Source organism: Macrobrachium nipponense, chromosome 28 (genome assembly GCF_015104395.2).
Source record: "Macrobrachium nipponense isolate FS-2020 chromosome 28, ASM1510439v2, whole genome shotgun sequence".
Lineage (NCBI taxonomy): Eukaryota > Metazoa > Arthropoda > Malacostraca > Decapoda > Palaemonidae > Macrobrachium > Macrobrachium nipponense.
The window spans coordinates 67749560-67772530 of NC_087217.1; the positions used below are offsets into that span (position 1 = coordinate 67749560).

General features: G+C 37.4%; 1 protein-coding gene across 1 annotated transcript; it reads right to left on the reverse strand.

Moving 5' to 3' along the window:
* Window positions 1–2823: 2823 nt before the first annotated feature.
* LOC135201224 (uncharacterized protein K02A2.6-like) lies at window positions 2824–4242 on the reverse strand. The gene has a single exon (XM_064230101.1). The coding sequence runs from the start codon at window positions 4240–4242 to the stop codon at window positions 2824–2826; it is 1419 nt and encodes a 472-aa protein (XP_064086171.1).
* Between the last annotated feature and the right edge of the window lie 18729 nt (window positions 4243–22971).

The window sequence follows — 22971 nt, forward strand, 5'->3', positions numbered from 1 at the left end:
ACATATGGTTGGGGTTGCTTGTTTACCTATTCTTTATGTAAAATTCATGCTCAAGATTATTAGCTGTCATTAGTAAATGTAGTTATTGTAACATTGCCTACCATATTTCTTACATTGGTGATTTTTATGATTTAGGGCATTCAGCAGAACAGGATCACATGTATTTATGCATATTATACATGTTTAAAGAATGGTCAGATACATTATCTTTTGACCAGAAAACAGTTAAAGAGTAACTGAGGTGGGGAACACATTGTTAAGATACTTGGGGGGAAGAAATATACTGTATATTCAATGGAATCAGTCAAGCACATACTGAATGATACAGAATTTTCCTTGTGAAATTAGCTCTGGAAAATGGAAATAGGGTTAGTGGAGCACTACTGCTGGTATACCACTTAAATGAGATAAAATCAGTGTTAACTGTGAGGGTCAAGATTCACAAACCCCATTTTCTTTCAAAGCAATTTTGTATTTAAAAAATGAGAGTATGTATATATAGTTCAAATTACAGCCAATGTGGTTATGATTCTTCTTGTTATGTCAGGATTGTGTGAAACTTTAAACAAAGCTGAACACTGGAAATTGGATGCATACATTCTTCTAGGGATTTCCCCCATTGGTGGGTAGTGCTGTCAGTGCACCCTGTAGGCATTACTTGAGGTTCTTTGCAGCATCCCTTCGGCCCGTAACTGTTAACTTTCGTTCCTTTTGCTGTGACTCCTTTCATATTCTCTTTCTACCATCTCACTCTCCACTCTCCTCTGATTAATTCATAGTGCAATTGCGAGGTTTTCCTCCTGTTACACCTTTAGAACCTTTTACTGTCAATCTCTGTTTCAGCGCTAAATGACCTCATAGGTCCTAGTGCTTGGCCTTTCGCCTAAATTCTATATTCAATTCAATTTAACAATTCCCTCCATATGGTTAATGTGTGGTGTTTATCCATAGATATTTAGTTTCACTTTTTCCAGAAAAACTATGCCAAATTTACATTGATAGCCAAAAAAAATTTAATTTCCAAAGATAGACACTTACTAAAGATTTGCATCAATATAAATTAATTCTTTCTGAAGATTCCTTTTATATAATATTTTTGAAAAGTGGTCACATTCTCACAGAATTAATTCCAGCTGTCTTGCATAGGCTTGCAGTCTGTGTTGCATGTCTGGTAAGGCACTAATTTTTGTTTGTTCATACGTGAACAAACCTTCGGTCTTAACAATAGGATCATTTTCTAGCACCTAGCTGGAACCAGTTAAATCAGAGATGAAAAAGCAAGGAATCTTGTGAGATCTGACAATGCGTGCGTATATTGGGTGAAAACCGGTCAAAGACCGCGCACCCACGCTACTGCGTTCAGTCATTTTCTTAACCGCCTGGGTAAGAGTCGCGGTTGCCCTCTCTCGGCCTTTTACACGGTTCATTGCCCGTTTCCGCTTTGTGCTTGTCAGCTAATCATAATTGCCATTTCACAAGAACAGAAGAGAGAAACAAATGTAAAACACATATTACTTATTAAAAGAGGGAAATTTACATCTTTCAGTTTTGTATAATTTTAATGCTATCAAATGTCATTTCCAGGACTTGGCAAGCTGAAGCCACAGAACTAGCTCCTCAGTGGTGTGGTCGGTATGGTGTTGGTATGCCACCTCGGTGGCCACGAGTTCACTTCTTGGGCATTCCATTGAGGAGTGAGAGATGTGTATTTCTGGTGATAGGAATTCACTCTCGACGTTGTTTGGAAGTCACATACTGTTGGTCTCGTTGCTGAATAACCACTGGTTCCATGCAACGTAAAAACACCACACAAACCAAAACCAAAGCCACAAAACCGAATGGGAACAAGGTATACGTAATTCCAGTAAAATGAGAAGTATATATTCATGCAACTAAAATAATTTTGAATTTTTTTATCCATCCATACAATGAAGTCGTTTTCCTTATGATGAGTTCCTTGTAGGGGAAAAATTTGTAAAAGCTGATCAATATTTGTTCCAGTTGGAATTCTCAAAAAAAGTTTGTTGTAGGAATCTGAAAACATTCCTTGAAGAACTAAGCTCTTCTTTGTGGTCTGTCTAGAAGATGCCAGTCAGGAAAATAATACACTGATGTGGTTTGGAGATTAAGGACTGCATAGTACTCACCTTGAAAAGCAAGCAGTTATGTCAGATGAGGGCTGTTTTAGATACTAATTTCTCCAAAGAGGGAAGAGATGTGAAGAGAGATAGATACTGATTGGCTGATTAATCATGTGCAGACCTTCATTGAGTGGCCATATCAAAATGTGTCCATAAGACTGCAAGTGATGCCAGTAAGGTGGAATGAAATAACAAGATATATATCCTATTGGTAGTCATCCTGAAGAAGTCCTGAGGGGGTGAGATGGCAAGTTGTACTGTGATTTCTTGACTTGCTAGCCATTCATCTTTAAGCTGTTGTTGGGTTTACAATGAGACGACGTCTTGGTGACGGGACTTAATTGTATGAGACCAGAGAGCAGATTGGCTCGCAAACACGTTGCGGGTTAATGCCCGGCAGTGCATTACAAAGACATATCGTACATCCCCCCATCAAGATTATACTTATACATAACAAAAATTAAAGGGGCCAATATCACTATGAACATGGAAACAAGCTACGAAAAGAAAAATGTTTTTAACTAACTTTTCAGTACAAAAACATGCAGTTACATACACCGAGTGCGTTGCTTAGTGGCACTCAAATGCACGTAATACACATACACAGAAAAAAAAATGAATAAATTCTTGATACAATTGTACAATTGCATATCATATGAGCAAACAACAAATAATATCAGCATTATATGAAGTCTTGGAGCCACTTGGGTCTACCGGCAGCCCTTTTGGGCCTACCAACGATGCCGGGGTCCTGCATGGAATAGGTTACTGGTTCTATGGGCGTAGGGCTCACGGAGGTGTTGTGCTGAGATGCAGGGGCACCGGGGGACGGAGCGATGACTCTCAAGTGGCGTCTGTTCCTTTTTGAGAGTCTGCCGCTCCCGTTGAGCTTGACTGTGTACTGACGATGGGGCTTAGTTTCCGATACCACACAAGTTCTGTCCCACTGCTTAGTAGCCTGGTTTTGTATGCGTACATGGGTACCTAGTTTGATGGGTGGCAGTCTCCTGGTGGTGTCAAGGGTGCACTTAGCTTCCTGTGATTTTGCCACTTGTAGTTCCCTTCGACGTATTGTCCGTCTCCAATACCTGTCTACTAACAGGTGTCTTCTAGCCATCAGTACCCCATCATGCAGCTGGCAACCCGTTGCAAGCTGAGATGGCGACTTGTTGATCTCCCTCAGAGGCGTGTTGAGATACTGGAGTATCGCCAGGGCCATCTTGTCTGACTCGAGGGCTTCACCTTTTGACATGTTTTCTTGGAGTAGCCTCTTTGCCGATTTGACAGCTGCTTCTGCCCTGCCATTGGACTGGGGATACTGGGCTGACGACAGACGGACCTTGACTCCCCATCTCTTGAAGAAGGCAACCATCTCCTCGCTGGCCCAGTTTGTACCTCCGTCAGTCGATATTTGCTCTGGGGCTCCCCAACGTGAAAAATAGGATCGAAGGTGATTGCTTATTTTGTTGGACGTGGCACCACAGGGGAAGTGAGCTACTTCTAACCAACCAGTTAGTCTGTCTGTGTATACCATGTATACATTGCCCTCTATTTGGAACATATCTGCGACGACTTGCTGGAAGGGGTATTCTGCTGGCGGCGTGAGTATCATTTCTTCAGGAAGCAGTGAAGGGGCGTGTTCATCACATGAGGTGCATTGGGCATGGCAATGCTGAAGGTCTCCTTCTATTCCCGGCCAGTAGACTGACTGCCTGGCCCTCCTAAGCATAGAGTCGAGGCCTTGGTGTCCTGCGTGTAGGTTAGCGGCTACCTGACGGCGTAAATCTTCGGGGATAACCAAATGTATGCATCCTTGGTCCACCCAGTATGTCACCAGATCCTGGTTGATGGCTAGCCTATCCCGAACGCCAAAGAAGGGACGAAGGCAGGAGATTTCTTGTGACTTCTGTTGGGGCCAATCACCCGCTGCAACCCTAGCAAGCAAGAGCTGATACACTGGGTCGTTAGATGCAGCGCTCCTGACGCAGTCTTCATCCAACACAATGATGTCCGGTTCCAAGGCGGCAACAGTTGCACATGCCACTGCCACTTGAATGTCATCCTCCAAATCCACGTCAAAAGCTTTGTGGGGTGCTCGCATGGTCGGGTACCTTGAGAGAAAGTCCGCGGCAGTGTTCCTTTTTCCGGGCAGGTATTTGATATGAAACTTGAACTGGAGTGTCTTCTCCTTCAGGTTGAACAATCTTGGGTTGATGACGTCCTTAAGAGCCCTATCACCTAGCAGCTTGACAAGTGGACGGTGGTCCGTGATGATGGTGAGATTTGGGCACCCAATTAGGAACAACCTGGCCTTCCGCAAGCACCCAAGTAGGAACAACCTGGCCTTCCGCAAGCACCCAAGTAGGAACAACCTGGCCTTCTGCAAGTCCAATAAGAAAGCAAGTCCCACTGAAGTCCAACCCTTAGCATTTGCCACCATAGCCAAAAGCCCAGTGATTTTACTGGATGAGCAAAGGCTAGCAGAAATGCGGTTTTAAGAGTGAGTACCTTTAAAGCTTTCATCAAAGAATCTTTTCATGTCCTATAACCCTGTTGTGGATCCCTTTAGAATCTCTACTGCTGTCTCCTCTTGATCTCTATGAAGGTTGCTCATGGTTCAATGTTGTATCATCCTCAAAGCTGCTGAGCCACTTGTAGTAGTACATAACTACATCAGCCGTAATCAGAACCATTCTCCTATGCTTCTCTGTGAAGAGGAAGAAAAGAAAAATGCCCCCAAAAATAAAAGGGAGAGGGATAAAATGCTGAATGATACACTTAATGTCTCCAATTCAGAGGCAGAAAAATTAAAATGTTTGCTGTACTTAGCACCCTTCCCAGTCTGTGTATTTGTCTACTCATTTTCATGAATAAAAAAAATTAAGATGACTGCACAGCCAAGCAGAGGTATTACACCCTCAGGAGGTGCTTTGGGAAGCACTAACTCAGGCGTTTCGGGAGGCATTTTTTCAGGCGATTCAAGAGGCACTTCCAAAGGCGATTTGGGAGGCCCTCATTCAAGGGTTTCAGGAGGCTTTGGAGGGCCCTTCTTCGTGTGTGTGATGAACGTCGTGATTGGCAGCTGCTGTTGTTGCTTCTTCATGGCAGTGAGGGCTTGATTATAGGTTTCCAGTGCCGTATCAAGGATACGTATTTGAAAACATTAAAGCACGTTCCTTAAGAATCCCATGTTAATACAGATTCCTGCATATCCATAATCATTCTCCTAACTTGGGACAGACGTTCCAAAGTCAGACGCTCCTGGTTATCTCCTGAACCTGGAGTCTTCTTCCTCCCTGGCAGAATTCATCAGGAATTCCAAATTCTGGTCTTAGGGGGCAAGAGTGGGCATCAATGAGGGTGCCGACTTCATCCTCGGTGATGTCATCAAAGCCTTCTCCGCCAAGAATCCTCGGCCTCGCCAACTGGACTGCCTTATTAATGAGCAAATGTTGAGTTGCCTCAGGAGAGAAGTTCTTATGATTATGCGCTCAATCCAGCCACAACTTATTCCAGCATGCCTTCAGGGTCTCTCTTCATGCCCTCCAACGACTGGTCGATGACAGAATTTATGTTGTCGCCTTCGTAGCAGTCGATACACTTCTGAATGATGTTGGGGTCAAGGGGCACATTCTTCTTTGGGCAGTTCGTTATCTAGTATGCCAGGGCAGATTCCATTCTCATGATTGTTTGGTCTCACACCTTTCTTATTTCCTTTTCTTTCTGCTTAATGTATCTCACCATGCTCTCATTCACATTAAAATGGAGGCCAACCATGGTGAAACTTTTGCCCTCCTTCAACATTTTGAGAACTTTCACCTTCTCATTGAGCTTCATTCTTTCTTTTATGCTCTTCGACAGAAGCCTTAGAAGGAGCAGGGCACTTTTTAGGAGCCATTTTTGAAACGATTCACACGGATATTTGATGTGTAAAACACAGATTTGCGATTATGCCTGCGTATATCGGGAACTTGCTAGCAGTGAGGCTGATGAGGGAGGGATGCAAAGTACCCACATTTCCATCTTCGCAAGATGGGACTCAGGTTTCAACCAACCAACGCCAAGTGTAGAGCCAATAAGCACCAAGGAAAATGAATGATGCTCCTTGATTGGCTGCTTTGCAGACGACAGCCAACAGTGTTGAGTATCATTTCGTCTGGGTACTAGGCTGACACAGCATCACGGCCGGCATCATAAGAGTCCTTTATCTATGGAAAGTTGGCTTAAGTGAAGCACATTTTAAGAAAAACAAATATATGTTATTGAAATTTTTCTGTGTTTGCATTAACATATTACAGAACTGTAATATTTGAAAGTAGTCAATCGTTTTTCATCATAAAAAATGTATTTAGTCAAAAATATACTTAGTACGTATACGTACATAAAAATGCTACGTACTGCATACGAAAACATACGTACCTTGCTATTCCCATCGTTTTATGTATTTTAGATATGCTCTGCATACTTTTATCATCCTAAAACACTTTATGTATGTATGTATATTTAAAAATCATCTTGAAACAAGACATTTAATAAAATGTATAGTATGCCAGAATATCAATGTACTATACATATGCGGAATTTATACCAAATTGACCCAATACAGTTCAATGTTCTCTCATTTGTGCATGCTTTGCATGTACGGTAGTATACACTACAGACTAAGAACATTCTTTGAAATCATCCATTAAAATGTCCTCTAAACACTCTTATTCTTCTAAGGCTGCTGGCAAAGAGCCTGAGTGCCAGAGGACCTTACAGTTAATGAAGGGAAGTTGTTGAGACGAAGATTGCATGACGGCGGAAAAATGGGCAATATATGGGAGGATGCTTGAGTAAAAAGCCGATAATAACTTCACAGGCTACAACGCCATTTTATTGCTTTCTCTTCACGGAACAACAGTAGTACTTCCAACTTTCACCAACAGAGGCGCCAGCGGCAAATCACAGACAATGTAATAAAAATAAACTTAAATAAACACGTATAGAATTATTTATCTTGAGTTTATTACTCAACAGAAGTAGATATGATTGTTATGTTTAGAGAGTGCAAAAGTCATGGAGAAGTAGCAGATCATTACAGTGTGACTAAAAGTGCAGTCGCCTGTAACGAGAGCAAGTATGGACAGGGTAAAATACCCGGGTAGATCATTCTTGGAGAAGATCTCGCTGTCCCCTTTACTGTCCCACCAACTGACCAGGATTTTGAACAATTTCGTGGTCTGTGCAAATTGATCAGGAAAGTCAGACAGATACAAACAATGATAAAGGCTTGGGATAAGAATGAAGAAAGGGCCACAAATTTTACCAATACTTCTGTTAATAAGCTCATACAGCCCTACCATACCACTTTTGTTAACATGTTCAATTACCTCAAGAAGGTGGTGCCTTCTGAAACCCCTGACGAAGCGCCTCCTGAAGAAAGTGAAGAGGCACCCTCAGAGGAGCTGGAACTCCTCTACTTTGCTGTGCAGACATATCTCTTCATCGTCATTCATCAAACTGCACAACTAATTCATCTTCATCATCTGAAATATTCATCACCAGTGAGTACCTGCATGATTTAATATTATTGTTATTATATTTAATGTTACAGATTATACAGTAAATAATATGAAAATACAGAATACTGCTTTACAAAAATATTTGCATCCGCGAATAATGGTGCCTGCGAATATTTTTATAGATACATTCCACAGTAAAACTTGTGAATGAACGAGTCTTCCCTTGAATAATTTTAGACAGCTTCCATTAAAAATCCGCAAATAGGCACAATCCAGCAACTATTAAGCAGTTAGACAGAAACATCTAGTTGGGAATCAAATATACAGTAAAGTGAAGCATTTCAGTACATATAAGGTGACTGTAAAAGTCTATTTCTTACTAAACGTATAGTTAAGTCTACACATGAGCGCCAGGTCTTTTAAGCAACCATTGCACTGATTAATTATTGACAATTTATTCATTAGTCTTGTAGGGTTGTCACTTACTTTCCAAGAGAGCATCTTTGTTCATGCAAAAGGGTAATGGGGATAATTTACACATCAACATGTCATTGTGTCTGCTCATGGTAATTATCCCGAAAGTAATTGGTTTTCCTGGATAATTGTGCAGATGCTGAAGATATATTGGCTTGTTCTATATTTATCTGTGGCTTATAAAGAGTGGCCATTTCTTTAAGAATATCAAAATGCCTTTTATAAATTTTAAGCATTTTTTAGAACTATCTTACTTTAAGTAAACCATTTCTCGCGTGATTGGCAACAGTTTCCCCAAAATATGGCAAAACAAGTAGATACCAGTAACTGTTTCATCTAGTTACTTTTTTCTTTCTTTCTTTGGTCACTAAAAATTTCAGATTTCCTCTGCATCAGTGATCTTTCCTTTTCAGTTGATGTGGAATGAGACAGAAGATATTCTTTTGACTGCATTGACTTGACTTTGGATTTATAATTTTTCACCTCATTTACTATTTCAACGTTTGTCGAGTATGAGGAAAAGTCTGGTGTCAAAGTAAAGGAAGAAAGATGAGAAAGTGAAGTTCAGAAGACGAGAAAAGAGTAAGTAGACCCACTTCTTGTGTTTATGACCGGTAAGGACTTTTTTTTTTTTTTTCTTGTGGCCGCATTTTAGGCATTTAATTTTCTAATTTCCTCTTCATTACTTGATGGAGAAATGATGGAATTTTAACGTCAAACATGAGGGCAAAGTACTTACCTATAAGAAAACTCAGATATTCCGTTTACCTTTTTGTTATATCTGCATGGCTGTGGATCGGGATAATACCAGAAGTCGGATTAAAAGCATTTGATGTAGGTGCAAATTTTGTGATCTTGAAAAGTGGTTTGTGGCTGGAGTTTGGAATGGCTAATGACAGTAGGACACAGGAGAGAAATTGCATAACCCTCTGGTTTATGCAACTTCTCTTTTTGTCTTTGTGAGGAAAGAAATTTGAAAGTTGATACATAGAAAAAGTAAGATTCTAAGGTCAATGTAAACCAGGTAAAGAAGGGCAATAACTGTTGATATGCATAATGGAAGATGAGTGCAGTTTATCCATATTTGGTCATTAATGTTATGGATAATAGCAGAATGAAAGGAAAGTGAATATCAGTAACTAAACAAGAAAGTTAGCAGGCGGTGAACAAAACGTTTTGAAGAGGTTTGTGGAAAGCATACTTACAAAGTACGAAGAGAAAAAATCTTGAATCTGTTGATATGAAGGTAAAAAGAAACGTCAGGATGTTTTGAAATGATGTGGTCACAGAGTGAGAATAAAGGCTGTCAGTTTGATGAAAAGAATGTATAAATCTTAAGTGCATGAGATGGAAAAAAAGAGGAAGATGGAGGAAATGCACGATATATTAAGTGAAAAAGGTACAGAAACGGAAGAGATTTAATACCCAGAAAGTGAGTGTGCATTCAGGATATCTTTAAATTGTACTATAGTTTTGAGGTGCTACTGATTACACAGGGTCATTCAGCAGCTAAGTATGACTGAGTAGTAGCCTTTGTTTTCTTTTCTTGTGAAGCTACCTCGTGTCAAGCAAAATACATGTGTAGTGTATATATATGTGTGTATATATGATATATACTAGTATATATATATTATAATATATTTATAGATATAATATTTTATATATTTATATATTTATTTTATTATATTTATATATATATTATTAATATATATATATAATAGATAATTATTATAATTTATTATAATATATATTATAATAATAATATATATATACATATAATATATATATATATATACATATAATAACTGAAGATTCTCAAATCTCGGTTCTTCTATTTTAAAAGGTAGCAATGGACCAGAGCAAAAGACAACTGGCAACACCCCCCCCCCCCTCTCTCTCTCTCTCTCTCCTCTCTCTCTCTCTCGTCTCTCTTCTCTCTCTATCTCCTCTCTATCCACGACACACCTCCCCCCTCCATTACCTAAGGCAACCAAATCAGACGCGTGAGCTTATGAAAAATAACATTGATTTAATATAAAAGCATTAGCTAAATAAACCCAGGTTCTTAAAAAAAGATTAAATTAATAATTGACTCAAATCCAAATAACTCGGATAACCCTCACTAATTAATCAAAGAACTAACATTAGTTTAGCCATAACATTAGGCACAGTCAACATAGTCAGTACACCATAGGAAGTCACCATATTCAATACCCCTTGTCTCAGATTAGTTCCCCTTTCTCCAGATCAATTCCCCTTTCTCCAGAATAGCCTGATAGAAGACTGAACACCTCGATAAGCATAATATTAGAATCAAAGATCATATGAAATAGAACATCTCTGAAATAAATATTCAAATACAATCCAGCCACATCTTTTGGCCAAAATAAAATATGCTTACCCATTCAACAAAGTACGCACAATCACTTTATAACAAAGACACTGTTCGAAGAAGCCATCTTAGCGAAAAAAACGAAAAAAAGGGGGGGGGGTTTAAATATGTAAATATAAAATCAATATGAAATGACCAGGATCATATCATTAAACTTTGCATTTTTAAGTGAAAAGGAAGAGATGGAAAAAATGCATTTTAAATATTTAATAAATTTAAAATTTAAATGGTTAGGCATTTATTTTGAATACATATAATTTAAAATGAGATGAATTTCACTGTAGCAGCTGGTGGTGGAATGACGTAAACGAGTCTTCGAATGATTAAGAATGTCAAGCGAGGACGAAGAAATGCACTTTTGTACGAGAGATTAAGGTTCACAACTGCGAGGGCTTAACCTTCTTCCTTTCACTCATCCGCTAAAAAATACAAAGTAAAGGAGAATCAACCACGGGAAAAATCAGAACAAAAGATACAACACTAACAAAAAGTAACTAAAATAAACCAACAAAAAACCAACACGAATCAAAATATCAATTACTGCAATCGCATGACTAAAATCTACAATTTTCATATAAATCAATAAAATCTTGAAATCAACGAATCACCGAAAACAGCAATTAACTAATCACGAAAATCACCTTACGTAAATATTGCTTAATCAACACTAAACATCACAAAAGCTCTCAAATTATCAGTAAAACAAACTAGCAAAATCAACGAGTAGTCAAATACCTAAGAAATAAAATTATAGACTGCATTGAAATCAAAGGTTCAATCTAGCAAGAATTTAATAAATTAAAATACTTGAAATAATTTTCAAAACACTGGCATATAGAATATGTGACGCAAGAACAAGCATTAAAGCCCCTTATGCTTACCCTGTTGCGATAACAGTTCTGGCGAGTGTGGAAAAAATCATTCAATAGACGATCATCGCTAAGCAGCGTCCGGATCCCATCCTCGATGAATTAGTGTGTAATTATGTCCATGATAGAGAAAAAATCCATAGTAATTAATCCAGCACTAAATACAGTAGTAATCCAGGACAGAGTCATAAATCCAGCGTTAGTGTATAAATCCTTAAATCCACTTAAATAATGAGAGAGAGGGAAAGAGATCTGCTCCTCGTCACTCCCGTGTAAGGTTATGCTGAGGACTGCGTAACTGTGTGAAAAAACTTCGCAAAGACATTAGCGGCAGGCAGATATAACTACTGTAAAGTAGTTACTATTTAAAAGCAAAGGGGCAATTAGCGACACTTCTGCATGCCAAATGTATAAATACTGAACTATTCAAATTAATAATTTGAAGTGTTTTCAATCTGGCCCCCGCGGATTTAAATTTAAATTTCTATACAAGACCAGATTGAGCTAGCTGCTTATTCTTCTCAGAACAAATCAAAGCAGCCCCTCGTTGAATTCTTGCAATATTGTCATTAGAAACAACATTAGAATCACTCTGAGGTACAAGATTTAAATCTAACTGATCAATATGAGAATCACTTAACCCATCACCTTTAACCAAAAGAATAACAGACGATATATCCCTAAAGACAACACTTTTATTACCCTTGACCAATTGTACTTGAACAGCCTCACCAAGAGAATTATAAATAACATCAAGAACTCTAGCTAAAGGGTAATTGGGAGCCTTAACCATTGAATCCTTTATCAAAACTATGTCACCTTTTAAGATTTTAACGTGCTCTCTAGGGTAATATTTATCTCTGTATTTAGTTGCCTGATCTTGCAATCCAAATAAAAATTCATTGCGATAACTATTACGCAATTTCTCTTTAATATGAATTAAACGCTGAAATCCTTACCCAAATCAGAAGAGTCATAATCATCACAAGTTGGACAGGGCGATTCGTGTGGATATATAGCATGTTTCCATAAACCCTGTTGTATCAATATCCAAAACTTCAAAAAACTCCTTGGTGGACAAGCAACTGAAATCATTCATTTCCACCATTCTGTTCCCTACACATGCGTCCCAAGTTCAGAAATGGGTTTTCTTATTAGAGTAACATATGCATTGTTTAATTACATGAGAAAATTCCAGAAAATGTAGAATATTATTATGGATTGCTCCCTGTATTAACTTTCTTACCAGACCAACTCCGGACTCTATGATACCTCCAATACCACGATTCAGAGAACCACGAGGATACTGTGAAAATTCAGTGACATCGACAACCCTCTGATTGAAGAATTCCTGCACCTCACTTGCTTTCAGACATTCCTCAATCCATGTGAATGCACCACCAAGATTTGAGCCAGAATCTGAAAATACTTTGTTAGGCAAACCATAGTTGTAAACATGATTTTGAAAAGCCAATAAAAATTCTTTAGAATCAGCTGAAGTCACTATTTCAACATTAATCATGTTAGACCAAATACATTTAAAGATTACCCCATAGGTTTTAACTTTGTCGCTTCCATACCTTGTGAAATATGGCCCAAAGTAATCAATGAAACATACAGAAAAAAACCTCTCTATGGGATTCACATTCCATTCTCTATAGTCATTAGCATTAACTTTAACTGGTCTACTATTAAAACGTTTACAGTGGTAACATTCATTCACAACCTTCTTAACTTGAAAATCCCTTAAGCAGAAAAAATGCCGGTTTCAATTTATGTAACACATAGTAAGTACCTGAGTGATTAAACTTCAAGTGAGTGTCCATTATCAGTATTCTACCGAAATCACTATTATTACTAATGAGTATTGGAGTTCTCGACATCATACCTTTAGACATCTTTCCCATCTTACATTTTACTCTAAGAATACCATCAGAATCACAAAATACATTCATTCTACTAACTAGCTCAGGAATAGACTTTTTTGCTTTCCGTTTTGAAGTGAAAAAAATCTTGTAAATCTGGCAAGCAATTCTGTTGATCAAGCTTTAGCAAATCATTACTGCATTTTTGGTAGCTTGCATCTAATAAGGCAATTGACTGCTGGCTCTTAGAATTTATTCTTAATCTTACATTGTTTATGAAAAGCTTAACTTTCATTAGTACTTTAACCGCTTTGTCAAGTGAAGAATACTTAGTTATATCAACAACTGTACCTACTGACATATCTTCAACACTTGCCTTATTTACAACCAGCTTGGGTATATCCACATCATTAATCATGCCTGGATTAGGAATTACAAGCCATTCCAGTAAACTTAAATCTTCCCGTAACATCTCGGGTCCGGTCAAGTAACAAGAGTTTCTCAACTTTGAGAAAGATACTAATCTAGTAGTGAAATCTGCAGCATTTTCATTTGATCCTACATGAGCTAACTTCACCGAGTGTATAGACTTACAGAGGTCGACAATATTTGTGATTCTATTATTCACATATACACTTCTCTTTTGAAGCTTTGTTCTCAAGTTCTCATAATCAGCTAGCCAACTTAAGGCAATCGTAGAATCCGAAAACAACATTATGTCATTAACTGCAATAGGCACAATACAAGAAGCGAGCATTTTATACAGCTCAAAAGCCCTTTGCAATGCATACTCTACTGCAGTGAGTTCGAGTACAGGCATAGTTCGCCCTTGCAGATTTTTATTCAGAATCTTATTATGGGCAGATACGAAGGATACCAACTTTGAATCTCTCTCCTGCAAGTAAATAACACATCCAATAAAGTTTTTACTCATTACAATTATATCAAAAGTAGACTTTCTGCTACCCATATATTTTGGTATCTCTAGCCTTTCACCATTATTGAATTGTGAAGCTATGTTTCTCCATTCATTTAGCTGAGCACCATGAAGAGTAGTATCCCATTTATTTACATAATCCGACTGTAATTACCTGAGGAAAATCTTACATCTGTTTAAAACAGGCAAGTTAGCATTATTCAAATCAAATATACTCATTACTGAACTCAAAATCTGCCTAGGAGTATCAGCTTCAACATTTAATTTTACACATGTGGCCTTTAGTACATCATTATATCTGTCCCAGCACATGCCAAGAATTTTAACCTCTTGTGGAGTCTCTGTGCCAACTTTACAGTCAATCTCATACTAAAATTGAGAATAATTAGTAACATACTGCTGCAATGGAAATTTATGCTGCTCAAATATTGTACTGGCTTCCCTGTGAACCATTTCAATTTCATCTTCATCTGCGCAGCCAATCAGAAAATTATCAACATAACTGCCTTGGTAGATTCTTTTTTTCAATTCCTGAATTTCTTTAGCATCACCATCTGTCTCCAATATTAGCATATTATAAAGACTGCACTGCAACAGACATGGAGAAACAGACATCCCAAATATTACTCGCTTTGAGCGATGCACAGCTGGTGTAAAATCTCTGGATTCAACATCCTTAAACCAATAAAAGAGAAATTTTGAGGAATTCTCATCATCAATGGCCAATCTGTGAAAGGCCTTTGAAATATCAAATCCAAGTACAAACTTGTCACACCTCAAATCCCATTGGTCAATGTATCACTTATTTTAAAATTCTTGTTGTAACCTGGGTGAATACATTGATTCAGACTAATGCCTTTACTACCATCAGGTCTCTTTTCTGCAAGATTCGCCATGTAAATAACTCTTACTTTCGTAGTATCTCTTTCTTCTTTAATTACAGGACTGTGGCTAATGAAGAAATATTTTGGAAATTTCCTTTTATATTCTTCAAAATCTTCAACTTTCTCAATGATTCCCAAATCAATTTGTGACTGGAAAACTTAATCAACTCGCTTTAGAACATTACTGTTCATGTATTTCTTCTTCAGACTGCACAGAACCTTGAAAGCAAGTCTCTCATTTGATCCAAGAAGATCTTTATATCTAGTCAACCAAGGAATTGGTACAACATAATATCTTTCAGAATCTCTGGAAATGTTGCGTAAAATAAAATCCGTCACTTCCTGCTCAGTTTCATTAGTAACACATCCAATAGAATTCTCTTCTTCCATATTTATGAATATCTTACAATTATGACCCAACTGAGAATAATACGCAACCTCTGCTATATCTGGCATGCTTTCAAAATTACATATTCCATCAAGTGTTGGCACTTCAGAGTCAAATCCATCAGAATCAATCTCCATAATGCCAATGTATGAAGTAGTAGATTCTATTTCTTCAGAAATCTTCCCTATCAGACATCAAAGATGTATCTACTGCATCGGATAGATTCTTAATCCAGTCAGAAATAGAACCAATCAATATTAGTTTATCATCAATTCTGTAAAAAGAAGTCAGTCTGTCTTTTTGACCTAGTACTCCACTCTCCATGCTCATCACACAATGCCAATCCTTTGCACCTATCAGTAGCTTTATATCATCAATGTCATGAATTCTGTTTACACCATTGAATTTATCATAAGCAACCTATTTACCACTCTGCCTTAGCAGTTCTATTAATTTAGACACATGAGGAGCTTTCATCTGAATTTTAATCTTAGGAATACAAATGCAAGTAATTTCATAACTTACATCACCAATCTTAAAAGGAAAACTTACTGACTTGGTACAAATCTTTTGATTAGTATTAATCCCCTTGATAATCAAATGTAGTTTAGGATCTACTACCTTTAAGTTCAAGAAATCTGCTAAACTTTCCTCAATAAAGGAATTCTGGCTACCTGAATCCAAAACTGTATCCACTTTTACGCGATCATGTTCAGTTGTCACTGTTAGTAATGGTAATAAAGAATCAACAATATCCAAATGACTGGATGCTGTAACAGTTGATGGAATTTCATTAACACTCTCGACAACATTAACCACCTTTGTGGTAGTTTGTTTTCTATTACTAGAATCTGTTGGCTTTGAGCTACACAAAAAACGCCAGTGTTTACCCTTTTTGCATTTGAAGCATACACCTGATGTTTGAAATCTGCACCCATTACTATTATGACCTGCTTTTAAGCATTTGAAGCACTTGTGCAATTCTTTCAATCGCTTTATTTTATCAGATACTTCCAAGTACTTTGTACAACTGGCAATTTTGTGATCTTTAGCATTACAAAGCATACATGTACTCCTTGTTAAACTAGTATTCAAACTAGAGTAGCCAATCTACGCCGGTCTTACATGGACACCTTACTTTACTAGTGTTTAATTGAGCGTTATATCTGCTGCAAGCTTCCAAAAATTTACCAGTGACCATCATCCTAAAGTAGGATGAGACTTATTTGTGATCGCAACTATGATATCTTGAAATTTAGTAGGCAGTGAAGACCACACAAAATAAAGCATAACAGTGTCCAAATCAACAGCATTATCTTTCACTGCATCAATCAGCTTCTTAATATGAGCATGAAAAATATATGGATCATCCTTGCCCCAAACAAACCTCAAGTCAGTTAACTCTTTAATGAGGACAAACTTCCGAGGCATTTCATCAGCAAATGCTGCGATCAAAATTTGTTTAGCCTGACCAAAAGTTTGCTGGGACACATTTATGGAACTAATCAGAGCCTTTGCTCTACTATGGCATTGCTGCTCAAGTAAATTATACCTCTCGACTTCATTTAAATTATACGGAGCAGTCAAGTGTTCAAAAACTTCAAAGAATCGCTTGCATGTAAATTTATCTTCCTTAGAATCTGCATAATACTGAGGCAAATTCAACTTGGGCAAATCAATTCTAGTTCTGCAAGGAGTTTTATTATCAATCTGTAAGGAGAGATTATCAAGTCTAGACTGCATTTTGTTTGACAGTAATTTAATTTTACGATAATATTCCTCACATTCAGAATCCTGCCTATCCAAATCCTCCTGCGGAACTAAGGAGTCCAGTCGTCTAACTTTACTCAAAATCAAATCATCTAAGCTCTGCAATCTTTGACTGTACTCACTCAGAATACTCAACTCTGTTTGCAATCCAGCTTTATCCAAAGAATCAACAGCATTACACAATTTAGTATACAATACACTAACCTTACGGCGTATAGTAGTACGTTCACGCTTTTCCGATTCCGCCATCTTTAACTAATAGACAACACACAACACATAAATCAACTTTCAAATAAAAAACTAACACGTATAACGCGAGAGGAGGGGGACCCGGACACCGCCCAACTAGACACGGCCAACATTCCACACCAGTGCTTAAAAATATTAATCCAAAAGTTCGAAGGACCAAGCGGAAAAAAAAGAGAGAGTGGGGGGGGGGCGTTTAAATATGCAAATATAAAATCAATATGAAATGACCAGGATCATATCATTAAACTTTGCATTTTTAAGTGAAAAGGTAGAGATGGAAAAAATGCATTTTAAATATTTAATAAATTTAAATTTAAATGGTTAGACATTTATGAATACATATAATTTAAAATGAGATAAATTTCACTGTAGCAGCTGGTGGTGGAATGACGTAGACGAGTCTTCGAATGATTAAGAATGTCAAGCGAGGACGAAGAAATGCACTTTTGTACGAGAGATTAAGGTTCACAACTGCGAGGGCTTAACCTTCTTCCTTTCACTCATCCGCTAAAAAATACAAAGTAAAGGAGAATCAACCACGGGAAAAATCAGAACAAAAGATACAACACTAACAAAAAGTAACTAAAATAAACCAACAAAAAATCAACACTAATCAAGATATCAATTACTGCAATCGCATGACTAAAATCTACAATTTTCATATAAATCAATAAAATCTTGAAATCAACGAATCACCGAAAACAGCAATTAACTAATCACGAAAATCACCTTACGTAAATATTTGCTTAAATCAACACTAAATCACAAAAGCTCTCAAATTATCAGTAAAACAAATAGCAAAATCAACGAGTAGTCAAATACCTAAGAAATAAAATTATAGACTGCATTGAAATCAAAGGTTCAATCTAGCAAGAATTTAATAAATTAAAATACTTGAAATAATTTTCAAAACACTGGCATATAGAATATGTGACGCAAGAACAAGCATTAAAGCCCCTTATGCTTACCCTGTTGCGATAACAGTTCTGGCGAGTGTGGAAAAAATCATTCAATAGACGATCATCGCTAAGCAGCGTCCGGATCCCATCCTCGATGAATTAGTGTGTAATTATGTCCATGATAGAGAAAAAATCCATAGTAATTAATCCAGCACTAAATACAGTAGTAATCCAGGACAGTCATAAATCCAGCGTTAGTGTATACATCCTTAAATCCACTTAAATAATGAGAGAGAGGGAAAGAGAGCTGCTCCTCGTCACTCCCGTGTAAGGTTATGCTGAAGACTGCGTAACTGTGTGAAAAGCTTCACAGAGACATTAGCGGCAGGCAGATATAACTACTGTAAAGTAGTTACTATTTAAAAGCAAAGGAGCAATTAGTGACATTTCTGTATGCCAAATGTATAAATACTGAACTATTCAAATTAATAATTTGAAGTTTTTACAATATCTTGGCTTCTGCCGCCTCTGTAAGGATCTATCACCTCCTGGTTACCTTACACTCATATGTAAGGAAAAGCTCGCACACACGCATGAACTCACACCCATTGTCCACACTCAAGAACTGCCTAGAACTAGATTCATGAGTCACCTCTGTGACCCGCCCGTGCATAGCAACAGGAAATGCCGCTGATCTGCTAAGACAACAATTTTGATATCACACCGCCCCTATGAAGATACATCAGCATTACTGAGGTCGTCACCTCGAACACTCTGCTCTAAGGGAAGTTAAATGATGACTCCACATTCTAAGAAATGCCATAGCATCTCACATTACAACTGTTTAAAATACATTGTCTTAACAAATCCCTCTTTTATGTAACATGTGTATATATATATATTATATATATATATATATATATATATATATATATATATATATATATATATATACACATACAGTAGATAGATAGATATACATAATAGATGGAATGTAGATATATTATTTAAAATTCCACCTCGATTCCCCCCGGAAATACAATTACACTGAAAATTTAGGCCTTGACTGGAGGACGAGGGGTCTGAACAAAGAAAAAAAAACTAAACTTCTCAGGCATAAGGCCGATTTTACTGAGGAGGGAGGAATTTACATAAAAGCTGGACTCTAGTTTTAAAGCACTATATTTACATGAATTTACAGAGGTCCAGGAACACAAGGGGCGGGGGGACCGCTTTTCAATCCTCCCGAACACGTGGCTGGAGGAGTTCAGTCACAGCATTTAGAAATTTGCGCAACGGATCAAGATTGCAAGCTTCAAGGATTTCCAATTCCTTCCACAGCCAGGCACAGCGTTTGTCTGCAAATAGAGGACACAGGCATCAGGCAGGGGGGCACACGAGGGCGAGCGTTACTCAGTACTTTCTTTCAATCAAATGGCCACTCATGGGGGGAATGAAATGACTGGGATATTTACACAAGGGAAAACTATTTTGTGGCTTAAATTCACTAGGGGAATGTTACTAGTATCACGGGGGAGTAATTACAGAATTGAGCCCAGATGGCGGGGGAATGAAAACTACACAAGTCGCCTTGGAAAAAGGAAATGAAATACAGACAAAGGTAAAAACAATTCCCTGGCTGAAATGGAATTTCCCGTACAGTACCTTATTAATGTGGCTGCTAGTCTTCTCCTCGATGTCTCCGGCACTATGGACTTTAAAATATACTTGGGACTTCCCAAAGCATGGGAAAGTCGGGGCCCAGAAGGGTGGGGGGGGGGGGGCGGGGGGGGGGGGGGGGGGGGGGGCGGGGGGGGGGGGGTGTTGACCGCGGCGACTGGTCAGGAGCAAGTGGCTCAGACCTGTCCTAGGTCTGGTGTTCTTCTGAGTGGGCTGCTGGGTTCGAGGCCTTTTGAAGTTTTCTCCTGGTAAGCCACACCCCCAGTCCCTGTGGGGGTAATTCCAACAACCAATGGGAGAAGAGATAGCTTTTTCAGAAGAAAAGAGAATGGATTCCTCCAAAGTGGAAGGGGCAACTTGTATAAGACATAGATGCATTAAACTTGGGTAAAAGACTTTATTTTTCCTTGGTTTTAGCTTAAAATCTTGAACAATATAGAGATATATAATATATTATTATATATATATATATAATATATATATATGTGTGTGTGTGTGTGTGTGTGTGTATGTATATGTATGTATATGTATTCCTTAATAAATTGTAATATGTTTTCTACTGCAAGCCTTTTGAATTTTCCACATACAACTGTGCACAAACACAAAAGTCATCTAGACAGATAAACCAGAGCAAGAACCAATATATATACTATAATATATATATTATATAATATATATATATATATATATATACATATATATATAAGTGTTGTACTAGTAATTCATGGTGGTCAACTTTAAATCGAGTTTCAAGTATATTAACCATAGCTATATTTATGATATTAACGATAATTTCCCATTATAATAAAAACCGGGTGTGAACAAAGCGGATGATAAATCTAATTAATACAAATCAAGTTTAATTGACATTTCAGACCAATTGACAGGACAGTTAACGATTTCTTGTGTCGTAATTAATTTGATTTTATGATTTTCAAAAACTTTTTTTTTGTTTTTTTTTGTTTTGTTGGGGGCTGGTTTATTGACAACTAGGACCTTAGCATTATTTTCCAGTCCAGGCCGTTGTCCAACTGAGGCAGGCTCTTATACTATATATATAATATATATATATATATATATATATTATATATATATATATATATATCATGGCTTATACCTTTACATATATTATATGTTTTATTTTAAATCACGAGGAAATAAAACACGTGATTATTATACGAACAAAGTTACAGCCACGAAGGAAAATTGAAACACTGCAGATGCTAAGTACTTTCGTCTTATTACCAAGACATGTTCACAGCAACTAAAGATACACAGAAGCAAAGGCCTATATTAATGGTAGGTACAAGTCCTAAAGGAATAATAAAAGGTTGGGATGTCACGGAGTGGTCAGCAGATTAAAATCTAAATCTACTTATTCGGAATCCTCTTTAATCTATCTTTCAATTCCTTCTGGAACATGTGTTTTATGACCGTGTCAAAAGAAAATAATCCTTGACTGCCATTAAAATTCTTCACCCAGGTTAACTGAATCAGAACAGATTCTAACAAGTTCCTTGAAATAGTTTCGTTACAACGTGACAATATTTGGCTTTGCGTCCAATGTATTCTTTTTTTTCACTTAAATGTTAAAATAAAGCGTTATTTGTCGGACCAATTCTTACTGAGCATTTGAGTTGTTTTAATCTGGTGTTCAATTCTTTGCTGGTCTGACCTAAGTAAAATAAATCACAATCTATACATGGAATTTTGTATACAATATTGCTATATTTTTGGGGGCTCTTTTTTATAAGCATTTTTTATGTTATTATATGTGAAAGATACATTATTATTAAACAATTTTAAAAAAAGGTTTTTAAGCCTCAAATCGAATTAAAATGTGGCATAAAAAGGGTATTTGATGGCACTTCTTTTTTTCTTGTCGATTTTTCATAGAAGGTCTTAATAGATTTGTTCGTGGCTGTAACTCTGTTATATATATATATATATATATAATATATATATATATATAAAAAAATATATATATATAAATATATTATATATCACCTCAGTTAATTGTCAAGGTCCCCATTCGCAAGGGGGGCACGTTTGCCCTCCTTACCACTGAGTGTGCCTCATAACCCTATATTGTAGGAAGCCTCTCTGTACCTACAGAAACACTTCTACATAGATGTCAATGGGATTTCGGATTTTGACTGTGGTAGAAATTTGGTAGCCGTAGCCATCAGCTCCATAAGCTGTAGAAAATGAGGGGGGTTTGAAAAAAAGGGGTAATGACCCCTCAGAAGTGGCCCTCAAATTTCGGATTTTGGCTAAAAATCTTCCAATTGATGGTGATGGGGAAGGTCTACGGTAAAAATTTGGTAGCCCTAGCTGTCAACTCTGAAAGTTGTAAAAAAAAACTAGGGGATTATGAAAAAGAGGGGTTATGACCCCCCCCCCCCTTATAGAAACCGCCCTTGAATTCCGGATTTTGACTAAAATATTGCTGTGGGGGGGAGGAAAGTCTATGGCGAAAATTCGGTAGCCCTAGCTTTCATAGTCTGGGCATGCATAGTGAAGAAACAGACAGGCAAACAAAACAAACAGGGAGAAATTGTCATATATATATATATATATATATATATATATATATATATATATGTGTGTGTGTGTGTGTGTGTGTGTGTGTGTGTGTATCTGTGTACTCGTATTCCGCTGGCTTTGTTATGACCATTCCCAATTGCACCAGACTTAAAGTTATTTGCAACGTTGAGCTGAACTCTTGCCCTAGATCCTCCACCTGATGCTCGTACAGATGAGATACATGATTCTTCATGACATTCTAAGTACATAAGTAGCTTTCTTAATGTCTTTTAGACCGGTAAATGAAGCTGTAAAATTTTAGGATTGTCAGTTATTTTGAATAGTTAGGGGGAAACTGTGGTTGAATTTCTCTCATACTTTGTTCTCCATAAG

Bases quoted from the DNA above. Each gene is read 5' to 3' on its own strand.
- LOC135201224 (XM_064230101.1), bottom strand. From the start codon at position 4,242: ATGCGAGCACCCCACAAAGCTTTTGACGTGGATTTGGAGGATGACATT.